The sequence below is a fragment of the Asterias rubens genome, chromosome 9, assembly GCF_902459465.1.
Source record: "Asterias rubens chromosome 9, eAstRub1.3, whole genome shotgun sequence".
In the NCBI taxonomy this organism is placed as follows: Eukaryota; Metazoa; Echinodermata; class Asteroidea; order Forcipulatida; family Asteriidae; genus Asterias; species Asterias rubens.
This window is the reverse complement of record NC_047070.1, coordinates 6,040,935-6,052,688: the sequence shown is the minus strand read 5'-3', so window position 1 is coordinate 6,052,688 and position 11,754 is coordinate 6,040,935. Positions and strand designations below refer to the sequence as shown.

Here is an 11,754-nt window from a genome sequence, read left to right as displayed (position 1 = left end):
TAATATTGTTTGTTAGAAAAAAGAAAAGAAAAAAGTAGAACAAAAAGCAATATTTTGATTGGTGCTCTACTAATTCAACTAAGCACACTGTCGATGCTCTCTTTATTTTGTCAACGAACTGAAATGATATACCATCAAATGCATTGACAATTAAATTTTATATTTATTTATTGGAGTTTATTTTCGAATTCATATAACACACACAATCAATCAAACTTTGCAAACAAAATACCAGTTTAAAATGAATGTCATGTACTATTATGCACATTATTATTAAAGTCATTTACAAATTAAAAAAAAAGAATATTGTTTTCTGTGACTCTTAAGAGATAGGCATGTGACTCAAATTGCGTATAATGTTTAATGTTTAACTGTTGCAAACCTTAGTATTTCTACAGCAATCGAAGAATGTCGCACAACAAATCGAAGCAAATAATAAAAATAAAAAGATTATCATAACCATTCCTACCAATAATCATGTTTTTTTCATGATCGATGTAATTCGAAAAAGAAAGCATGGACTTGATTTGATATGCCCTTTAAGTTGGGGGGGGGGGGCAGTTGCGCGGACTTCGATTCCTCTATTTCCCAAAGAATACTCTCTAGACTTTAGATATTCGAGACAAGGCTGTGTAGAAGAGTATTGATCAAATAATTATAATGGATGCTTTTATTTTGGTTTTACCCATATTCATCGATGTGTGTGTTCGCACTGCATACTCAGTACTTTCCAGAGCTCTGTGGGAAAAAAACCCACACAAAAACAAAGGCATATTACTCGAGTGGGACTCGAACCCACGACCTTTGTAATTCTAGAACAGTGTCGTACTACAGACACCGAGATTGCCCGGTAGCTAGAGGCAGTTCGAATCCTGTGTTTGGCAGCGGGTACTGCAACGATTTGATAGATGTTAAAATTGCATTGGTTTTAGGTTATGGTATTACCGATAATATACACAGATGTTTTTGTAAGCACTGTATACTCAGTACTTTACCGAGTTCGTTGACAATATTCTGTCTTGAAATAATGGATATTGCTCAGACTATGAACCCCAAATGTTCTCCAATCTTTTAGATAATCGAGACATATTCAAATAGTTGAAAAGTTTTGGGGACAAATACTAATGGTTGTGTGCTACGTTTCTGCTTCCTCTTCGATACTCGGTACACTGAGCACAATTTGCCTCCTCATCGAGTCCGTCTCGGGTCGATTCCACACCTGTGCCGGACATGTCACCAACCACTGGTTCACCATACCCTTATCCGAGGGTCGATCCTCGGTTATCGTCCGTCCGGATTCCGGTTCGAGTGTTGGAGTATCGACAGCAGATGGATTGCTGTTTCGTCTCGATGCGTGCTGGCGAGACAACTGGTGCAAGTCCATCACCATGTTCCGGTCTCGGTGACTGCTACTCTCATTGGATGACGATGATAATGATGTCACAGGGGAGTCACTAATAGTGATACTGGGATCACTGTTTGTTTTCGATTTGCCGGGTTTCGATGTATTCGGAAGGTGCGTCAAGACAAGGAGCTTCTTGAATGACTGAATGTTACCCTTTTCGAGGTCTATTGTCTGGACGGATGGGGACTCGCACTGTTCGAGAGAGGACGGTGACATGCGGAACAACTTGGAGTGGACGGTACCGGGCGATCGCCTGGGCGACCCCCGTTCCGTCTTCTCGCGCTGCGGGGTTCCTTTCTCGTCAGTTGCATTTGGTGGATTCTCACCATCAGTGGAGCTATTACCGGCATCTAAACCACTCCTTCGCGATCCACTCCGTAACGACAGACTGACTGAGGTCACGCTGAGGTCGCCTAAAGAAGTGACACTAGGTGCCGCCGACCGCGTCCGTAGTGCCGGCTGTCCAGTTTCTCGCGTATAAAAACACCTCGGCGATGACGAAACCTTCTCAGGTTTGTTTGTTTTGGGCTCATGAGAGTTCATCCTATACGTAGCAACCCACTCTGGGCATGCTCCTGCTGCGGTTGATGCGACCACTTCCACAGGGCTTGTGTAGTTGTGGTGGAGCGCCTTGGCAGTGCCGTGGATCCCGATTTCGGCTTGCTGCCTGTCTCTTAAAATTTCTGGCAGACTGCTACTTGGGGCAGACTTTGGATGGGTTTGAGATCGCTTCCTGGTCGGGGTTGGAGTTATGAAGAGTCGCTGGCTGTTGTTGAGGGTGCTGAGTCGACCAGGGTTCCGGGGAGTGAAGACCGTTCTGGGGTTTGGGTAGCTCTGTTGAATGCAGCCACCTGCTCCTCCGAGTCCAACGATACAAAGACCTGCATCAACCAGAAACAATAAAAGAAGAAAATTACATCAGAGAACATCAAATAAGGAGAAAACAAACAGACATGTTAAGCGACTTGTTTTTTGAAGAAAAAGGAAGGAGGGGTGCCCTTTTTGTAAAAATGGCCGCCCGACACGTTAATAAAAAAGACAACCGGCTGTTTTTTGTTTGTATCGTCTGAGATCGTGAACAATATCTTTCCCCCCCCGACTAAACACTCCCCCCCCGAAAAAAATCAAAATAAAACTTAAAACAAATCATGTTATTTTGCCTTATTTCGTCAAACACAAATGACTAGTTTGAAACAACACCAAAAGTAAACGCATAATCTGCACTGCAAATTTTAGTAACAGCGTGAAAATTTGTTATACCTTTTAAAAACAAAATTTAAACAATAATCACTTTTCACGAAAAGTGCAGCAGGCCCAAACTGAGATAGGTGACTTTTTGTTGAATATTCGCCCTCCTATCTATACTTTCGAAAATATGTAGGGAATAATTTTTGTGTGTGAGCTTTTAAAAAAGAATATTAAAAATAGTAAGTGTGGGTTTGATTGTAAAATTTAACATTGTGGATTTTGTTTTCATGAAAATATGTATCAATAGTGTAACCCCTCCCCTCTTGGTGGTGCTTTTTTACCCTTTTCAAAGGAACCCAAGCTTGCTCTTTTCCGGACTAATGTAAAATTTCACAACAGCGAGTCGTTGGCGTATTCAATTTTTGTCTGCCTTTTCAATTCTGTTTCTTTATATAAAAAAATGTATATAATATAAAATGCGTGGGCACATTGCTGTGTTATACAACAATGGAAAACATTGACCATACAAAGATACCTTTGCAAGGGGGATTTTGTTGTAAAGAGTAAAAAACAACATGCCACAAATTATTTGTCTCGTAATGCATCAAACATGATTCGAATAGGAGAGCCGGGGCAAAGCAAATAAGGTTGGCTCGATCCTCACGCATGGTTAAGCATAACAGCACAGGTAACAAATTCACTCAGATGAATAAAACCATAACAGGTGTTTTTTGAATCATTGGATTTCGGCGAGGGAATGTTTTCAATCAAGTAATATAACCACAATTCACTCAATCTTTGAAATATTATTCAAATGAAGCTATGTTTTTGTTTTGAAGTGAATAATAACATAAACATCTTGTTTGTAGCCAGTAGGGCTTGAAACTTTGCACAATTGGAGTGTAATTAGGTGAGGTGAGGTTTGTGGTAGCATCATACTTTCGTTTTGACCAATCGTCGTTTTGGTCAGTGTGTTCTCTCTCCTCCTGAAGACCATCTCACCGTACTGATAGAAACGTTTGAGTTGTCAACCAGAGGTTATCATCAGAACCAACACTATCTCAACAGAGATTTACACATTTGCTACAGCAATCACCGCCTGACTGTGTAGCCAAGGCTCAACAGTATTGAGCATACAGTGCTAACACACATCGGTGTATGGGTACAAACGACAAAAAAATATAATATTCTTTATCCCCGATGCAAACTTAACATCTCTTATATCGTTGCGGTACCCGCTGCCAAAACATAGGATTCGAACTGCCTCTAGCTACCTGGCAACCTCGGTAGTCTAGTTGGTAAGACACTGCTCTAGAATTGCAAGGGTCGTGGGTTCGAATCCCACCAGAGTAACATGCCTGTGATACTTGTTTCACTGGACTCAAGAAATTACAGTGCTAACACACATCGGTGTATGGGTAAAAACCGAACTCCCCTATACAAATTTAACATCTCTCAAAAAAATGTATTATCCTTGAGCTTTGGGAGTGAAAAATATAAGAAACCAATCCGTTATTTTATGTTTATTTTTTATGTTTACCTTGAACAAAAGGATCAACTACTGTTAGACCTCACAGGAAGGATTTTTCATTTGTTAAACAATCATTCGAATTGGAACAGATTAAATTCCATTTGTATCAAAACACTTAGGTTGAAAGGTTAACATTAATGGCACATAGCGTGATCCAAACCTTGGGCATTTCCACAAACTTGTTTACTACGATTTAACTGGCAGTCTGTTTGTGCAGAACAATTATCGTAATTTTGTAAAGAAAGTTTTAAGTTTTACATCCATTGCATATACAAAATTAATACCTTTGTCTCGGTTAAAACCCGCCATTGGTATCTTATAGTTGATTGCCGTTTAGGATATATATTATTATTATTATTATTATTTTTTTTGGGGGGGAGGGGGGGGGGGGTAACGACAGACCTTAAAGTAAGGAACCGATAATTTGATAAATTAAATTTACTCCATCATAATGACGTTTTAATACGTTCGGATGATGACCCCGAAACGTAAAAATACGTTTCTCTAATAGTTTTTGTGGTTCCTGATGCATATTTAATTTCACGCATAAAATATGCAAGTGGTATGAAGACATCACCAAAATAAAAAACCTCATGAAGTTGCAAATCTGTACAAGAAATAAATTCGATCGCTACTTACCGTCTGAGTGTTTCTTCCAGTGCATTGTGTCTCAGTGAAATCTAAAATATTAAAGTGAAATACTCTCCGAAAACGATCATTTCAGTGTGAGAAAAAAGGCGATGAGCAGCAAGCCTGAGTCTGGTGGGGCGAACCGTCGTCCATAACCCCTTGGCGACGAACTGTGAGCCCAGGGGGGTAAAGTCCAAACTACGGGCTACCAAGGAACTATCGATTAGTAACAGCTCGATCCGACTAACAATACGTTCTTATAAGATTAGTCTTTATCATCACAGACAGTTGTCTTTTTACAATTTAGGATAAAAGTAACAATGGCTCTTGTTTTGGTTATGTGGTGAGTTTCTTTAAAGGCAATTTCCCCTTTTTATAAGGAGAGGACTGTTTTGTTATTCATGAGATGGAGGCGGTAGTTCTGACGGTATGACCTTATCATTGAAATGATATGGAAGCACGTTCCCATATTATTTGTTTTCTTGAATTAATAATTTGATTGAAAATACTATTGAAGCAAGTGTGTTTACATAGGATCAACACTGGATTAGAGCAATACTTGAGACAAAGGGAAACAAACTATTAAAACACACAAACAAAAGGACATCAGCATGAGATAATTTATGACAAATTACTAAAAAGTAGATTCAAATTATGCAAAAACAATAAATAAACCATAAATATCAGACTTTCAAATGTAAATATTTGATTAACGTTTGTTTTATAAGACTATAATGTCAGTAATAAGTTGATGATAATATAACAGTGCCCTTCAACAACAAAAAGAAGAAGAAAATGTTTTTTTTTTTCAAAAGTCACAACTTGATTGTAAATTTCAGATTGGAGTGCACAAACCTTCGGATTTGTGTACGAATTTCCTATAATTATATTTACAGTATCAGAGCGTACTTCGATTTTTTTAAGGCTGATATTAACAAAACATTTTCACAACTCTTTTATAAATACTCAGTCCACTGTGAATGGACTCAACAAGTTGGCACAAGACCAAAGACAAAATGTAATGTTTTCTTGTGTAAAATTTTGCTGACGTGACGTCAACAAGTTTGCTCTCGCTAAGGGCAGTGGACACTACTGGTAATTACTCAAAATAATTTTTAGCATAAAACCCTACTTGGTTACGAGTAATGGGGAGAGGTTGATAGTATAAAACATTGTGAGAAACGGCTCCCTCTGAAGTAACGTAGTTTTCAAGAAAGAAGTTATTTTCCACGAATTCGATTTCGAGACCTCAGAATTAGATTTGGAGGTTATCGAAATCAAGCATCTGAAAGCACACAACTTCGTGTGACAAGGGTGTATTTGTTTTCACTATTATCTTGCAACTTTGACGACCAATTTTCACAGGTTTGTTAATTTATGCATATGTTGAGATACACCAAGTGAGAAGACTGGTCTTTGACAATTACCAATAGTGTCCAATGTCTTTAAATACAAGATTGGTAGAGCTGACAAAATAGTCGCATAGACCTTTGAACATGTGGCATAATCCGCTGGGTGAGTCAGGAGAATAAAAAAAAAATCATTCATAATGCTCAGATGTACATGTATATCTCTTCTGAGTAGTTATGGTTCTGAGAAGAGCCGTAAACACATTTCGGTTGTAAATACAGAAATTGGCGATTGCATGTATTTTTTTACAATAAAAAAAGGTTTTCATATATAATAGTTTTCTTGATTCTCACTTCATTTCACAAGTAAGGTCTCAGACTAAATTTAGAGGAACCCCTATTTAAACACTTATCCTTACCAATCCCGCATAAATTATTTAATGATATGAAACTTAAAGAGAAGTGAATTTATTGAAATTGAAAAGTAAAAAGGAAAAGTTCTTGGTTGGTATAATGCCCACTCACTCTTAAAAGGCAGTGGACACTTTTGATAATTACTCAAAATAACTATTGGCATAAAACCTTTCTTGTTGACGAGTAATGGGGAGAGGTTGATGGTACAAAACATTGTGAGAAACGGCTCCCTCTGAAGTGCCATAGTTTTCGAGAAAGAAGTAATTTTCCACAAATTTGATTTCGAGACCTCAAGTTTAGAACTTGAGGTCTCGAAATCAACCATCTAAACGCACACAACTTCGTGTTGCAAGGGTTATTTTCCTTTCGTTATTATCTCGCAACTTCGATGACCGATTGAGCTCAAATTTTCACAGGTTTGTTATTTTATGCATATGTTGAGATACTTCAACTGTAAAGGCTAGTCTTTGACAATTACCAAGAGTGTCCACTGCCTTTAACTGTGTTTTTTTTTGGTTATGTACATATTTACAGCAATTCTTATGTCATTTCATCCAAACAACCTCCCAACACGTTGGCTGTACATGATCTAGTTTGTCCTTTCTCATTGATCCCGATGGATTAAAGGAACGTACAATAGAATGGATCGATAATCCTTGTGATCGGAAGATTAATCCTCATCGACCACTTTATATTTCTAATCCGTCTAGCTCAAGAGGTGGTGCTGTGTATACACACACTCTTCGCATAGACCTTATCGCAAATACCAATGCGCAAGCGCAGACTGTTGGATGAGGTGCATTGTGGGATAGATATGGATCAAATTTGGATACCAGCTAGACCACAATGCACCTAATTCCAAGCTTTACGCGCGCGCCCCAGTATTTGCGAAAAGGTCTATAAGGCTACACCTCACAGAATAAGGAGATAACAGAAAGCGAGCTCAGTATATATTTGTTTGTAGCTGAGTTATGAAAGTCTCAAAGGGGGTGTCACATACGGAGTTTGCACGCATAAGGAGTTTCTTTTTGCAAATTCTTTTGCACATTCATTTTTTTTTTCGTAAAAGGATAATAACCCTGACTTTACGGAGTCAATGAATACCTTTGCTAATGAAATGATGTGTGACCTCTTAGTATTGTTACTTGGTTGTAACATGAGTATCTTTGCACACACGCTACTAATGTAGTTTATTTTATTGAGATGCGTCACCTCTATAGGATTTAAGATCGGCCATAATCTCGTTATACGTCAATACAATGTTTTGTTGACCAATCTCAATCGTAAGCGAAGATTATAGAGCATCCAAGATGCAGAAATTTGAATTGTGAGAACCGACAGTGGACGCCATTTCAGGAAGCAACTTTTTCCCTGCAACACTAGATCGGTGAGAACATAAAACCATGGTTGTCAATGCTTGCCGAAATGGCGCCCATTCCTGTCTCAAAGTCTAACAATAGATAGAGGTCCAGTTGACCTTTTGCGTCTTTTGGCACTCTACAATCTTCGATCTTTAAGTCATAACAGTTCACCGTTACATGCAAAGACTTCAGGCGCTTTCGACCCCCTCTGACCCCTCATCAAGTTATTCGATACCGCTTAGATCCTTTATATCGATTATACAGTGGAGGCAGATGGGGGAAATATTGGAGGAAATTGTGCCCTGATCAGCTAAATCCAAGATGGCTGTCATTTCTTCTTATTTTACCCAAATTTTCTTAATTCGGTGAGGTTTGCGTATACACCTTGAGTAAATCTATTTTGAATCATGGGTCGATTTCACAAATAGTTAGGACTAGTCCTTAACTTGGCACTTGTTCTAGGAGATATTATAAACTTAAGGCTAGTCCTATGTTAGTACGAGTTACGCTCGAGATAAGACTAGTCTTAACCCTTAACTCTGAAATCCACCACAGATGAAACTTACCACAAAAGGTGCTAGTAATAATTATACCCTTTTTCCACTATTCTCTGGCGACTAAGATTACCAAATTGAGTAGAACTTGTCACATATTTATAACGCTGGGATACGTAGAAGTCAGAAAACATCGCCTTTAATGGAAAACTCTATCCCCTATATCCTCCTAAATACCCCCCCCCCACACTCATTGGCACCCAAACACTTGGTTCGACTGCCTGTTGTTATTTTTTTTTTCACAGGACTCTGGAAAGTACTGAGTGAACAGTGCTTACACACATCGGTGTAAGGATAAAAACCAAAAATAAATATTCTTAATCCCCGGTGCAAATGTAACATTATTATACCACAGTTGACGATGACTGTGAATCTCTTCCATCTCCCAATACAGAGTTTCCCCCCAACGCTTCTCAATGATCCGGGTTGCAGTCCCAGACCACCACCCCAGGACCCATGGGGTCACTGGGCCAGAACCAGGCCCTCAGGTCGACGCCTTACCCGGGGCAGAATACAAGGTTGAAAAGGCACCCAAAGGACAGAGAACGAGTCTATTACAGGACATGGGTGAGTGGACTTCAAACTTTTCCAAGTGATCTTAATCAGACGTAAAGGTTTTAAAAATGGGGACTTCTAAAATAAATCTCATTGTTTCTAAATAATGTATAAATTATTTATATTTAACAAATATTTATGGCACTTGTTTAATTGATTATATTTAAACAATATTTTGTGTTTATATTTATTTTAACTTGGATACTCTAACATAGTGAAGACCCCTCCCCAATAAAAAATGGAGTGAGCAGAACTGAATATGATTATCCTCTACTGCAATGCCACCGGCCATTTAAACAATGATCATGTGTTATATAAACATCCATTGCTGCATAATATCTGATTTATAAAGTACCATAGTCCAAACAGATTTGACAGATTAAACACATTAAATCCCGGTGTGGGTTCTTTATTGAACATTTAATAACCAAATCATCCCACCATAAGTTATCGTTATCAAACTTTGTTTCGATATGGAATTACTGATTAACACCGTAGGGGGCTCCCGTATTTCTTTGAGGGGAGCAGACCGACGTGTTATATCATTGATTAAATTTATCTCGATAAATAATACAAGTTTTGCTTTTTATCAACAAATAAATAAACACACTACGAATTGTGTATGGTATATCTTTTATATTTAAATGATTGATTGTCAGAATACATTGTGTGGATTCCACTAATGATAAGTTAATACTACACCACTGTAATTGGTTACTGCAGTGTGCAGTACGTTGGGAAAACGTGTATACCTCAATATTTCGAATGAATGTTGGTTTCATACTTAAAAAACAAAAACTTGAGTAATAACCTTTCGGGAAGTTGTATACATAGTTTGGCAAAAGCATAATTATGAATAAAATTAATTATTATTTGTACAATTGTTTTGGTTGATGGTTATGTTTGACACCTTGACGCCGCAGTATTCTTGTACCGTTGGAGATATTCCGAGTCCACGAGTCATACTGCATAAAGGGTCATAGACCATGTCGATCGCGCCTGTTTAAGTATGGTACCTAAATGGTTTCACATTTTTGTCTGCTAAAACCGAACGCGTATAATTAACTTAAGGTTCTATTCGGTATAATGGTTGCAATACCGGTGGGTCATCGGAAGGTTCAAATGATAGTGTTGTTCTGCTGCACTGCGTTCGTTTACGTGCCTTACAACACACGGGACCATCGGCTTCACGTCCCATCCGAAGGACGGAGTTAGATGTCTTGCTTAAAGGACACAAGTGTCACATCCGGGACTCAAACCCACACTATGCTGATCTTAAGCCACTAGGTCATGATACGCCCCATGCATAATGTCTTGTGAAGACTGACATAATTTTCCCGTCAAATTTGTAGATATGGTATGGATCTCGGTTCATTCAATAACCTCAAAGCTGTCCTGCTTGTTAATCTCTTTGAGCCAGTTCACAACTTGCTTAGTCTTCCTCGAGCTGCAGTAGTTTAAATGTCTTATGACAGTCTCCTCTCGAGTCGTTTTCTGCTCAGGCTGCTTATTTGAAGCCATGGTTTCCCTACCGTCTTCCCTTGTCATTGTTGGGTTCTCTCTGTCCGTATTCTTACTGGACGTCTGACTGGCGCGTCGAAGACTACGCGTTTTCTCTCTCCAGACACAAAATGATCCGTTCTCAATTTCTTTCACCAGATCGTTCACATCCTCGTATCTGGGGCTTCTGTTTCCTTTTGGGTGGACCATTCGAGGTATCGTTCTATTCGCTTGTTTCCTTTTCGCATCTGAAAACCCTTTAATAGTTTTCGTATCGTAGTCTGTTCTAGTTTGTACTTGCTCGCTTAGGCTCAGCTTTCGCAATTGCCTTCTTGCCCCGAGCACGGCCTTCGATGCGCTCTCGACGATCGGAGTCGAAGGCCTCCGCCGGCTTTCCTGGCGACTGGACGGCACTACCCCTCTGAATGGCTCGGCCCCTGTATTCAGGGCGTCTTCTAACAGCTCAACCCTCGTGTGAAGGAAACTGTCAGATACACTGCTCCGGAGAATACTGTAGTTTCTTTTGGAATTGCTCCTCGCCGGTGGTGGCGGCATCGTGACGTGCCTTGTTTGACTGTGGTCTACGGCCGGTCGGAGTGCTCCACTACCCCGCGAGCCGTCGATGACTGGGAGCCCAGGTTCCCGGTGGATCAGAACATTGCTCATGGCCTCCAATGGAGCGGGAAGGTTCGTCTTAGGCGACATGACGTCGTGGGTTGACGGTGTGAGGTGGTAGATGGAAGAACCCTTGTGGGCAGTGGGTGAGCACGGTGACCTTGACTGGGATGGGAGCGTCACCGGTCGGTGGTTTGACTCTAACTGACGGTTATGTTTCATGGAATTGCTGAGCACATCTTGTAACTCTTCGAAAGAAGCATCTTCACTTTTAATCTGTGAAATCGAAACAAAAAAATATGTATTTGTGAATGGTATACTCTTTTCTCGTTTAAATATGTATTGTCTTAGTACAAGTTATGTACATTGGGTCGGAGTGCGACAATTGTTTCTACAATTTAGAAAAGGTCGATCCGGCATGCAGGAACGGACAGTATGTTCTACTATTACGGTTTTTCAAAACAGCTACCAAGTGACCTGCTACAATACTTCAGACGTTACCAAAGATGCACATTCTGAAAATAATGTCAAAGGTTTATAAATTATATTTGTGTCGTTATACTCTCGTATTCTCAAAAAATAGAGTTATAGAGCGTGGATGTTTTTATGACAATATCTTGGCAACTATATAAATCCCCCTTCCACCGTAACA

At 39.5% G+C, this 11,754-nt stretch overlaps 2 protein-coding genes across 2 annotated transcripts; both read right to left on the bottom strand.

The window, feature by feature from the left end:
• Positions 1-1,135: 1,135 nt before the first annotated feature.
• On the bottom strand, positions 1,136-4,788 carry LOC117294702. Its single transcript, XM_033777212.1, has 2 exons — positions 4,764-4,788; positions 1,136-2,286 (listed from the first exon to the last, which is right to left on the bottom strand). Exons 1-2 carry the CDS (start codon positions 4,786-4,788, stop codon positions 1,136-1,138), a joined length of 1,176 nt encoding a protein of 391 aa, XP_033633103.1.
• Positions 4,789-10,239: 5,451 nt separating this feature from the next.
• Positions 10,240-11,267, bottom strand: LOC117294701 (the record flags this gene model as incomplete). Its single annotated transcript, XM_033777211.1, has 1 exon — positions 10,240-11,267. A coding segment is annotated over one exon (909 nt), but the record flags the coding sequence as incomplete, so codon positions are not given.
• Between the last annotated feature and the right edge of the window lie 487 nt (positions 11,268-11,754).

Excerpts from the sequence above, each read along its gene's own strand:
- LOC117294702 (XM_033777212.1), bottom strand. The coding sequence starts at position 4,788 with ATGCACTGGAAGAAACACTCAGACG. Across the intron at positions 2,287-4,763 it reads CTGGAAGAAACACTCAGACG|GTCTTTGTATCGTTGGACTC; the intron begins GTAAGTAGCGAT and ends TGGTTGATGCAG.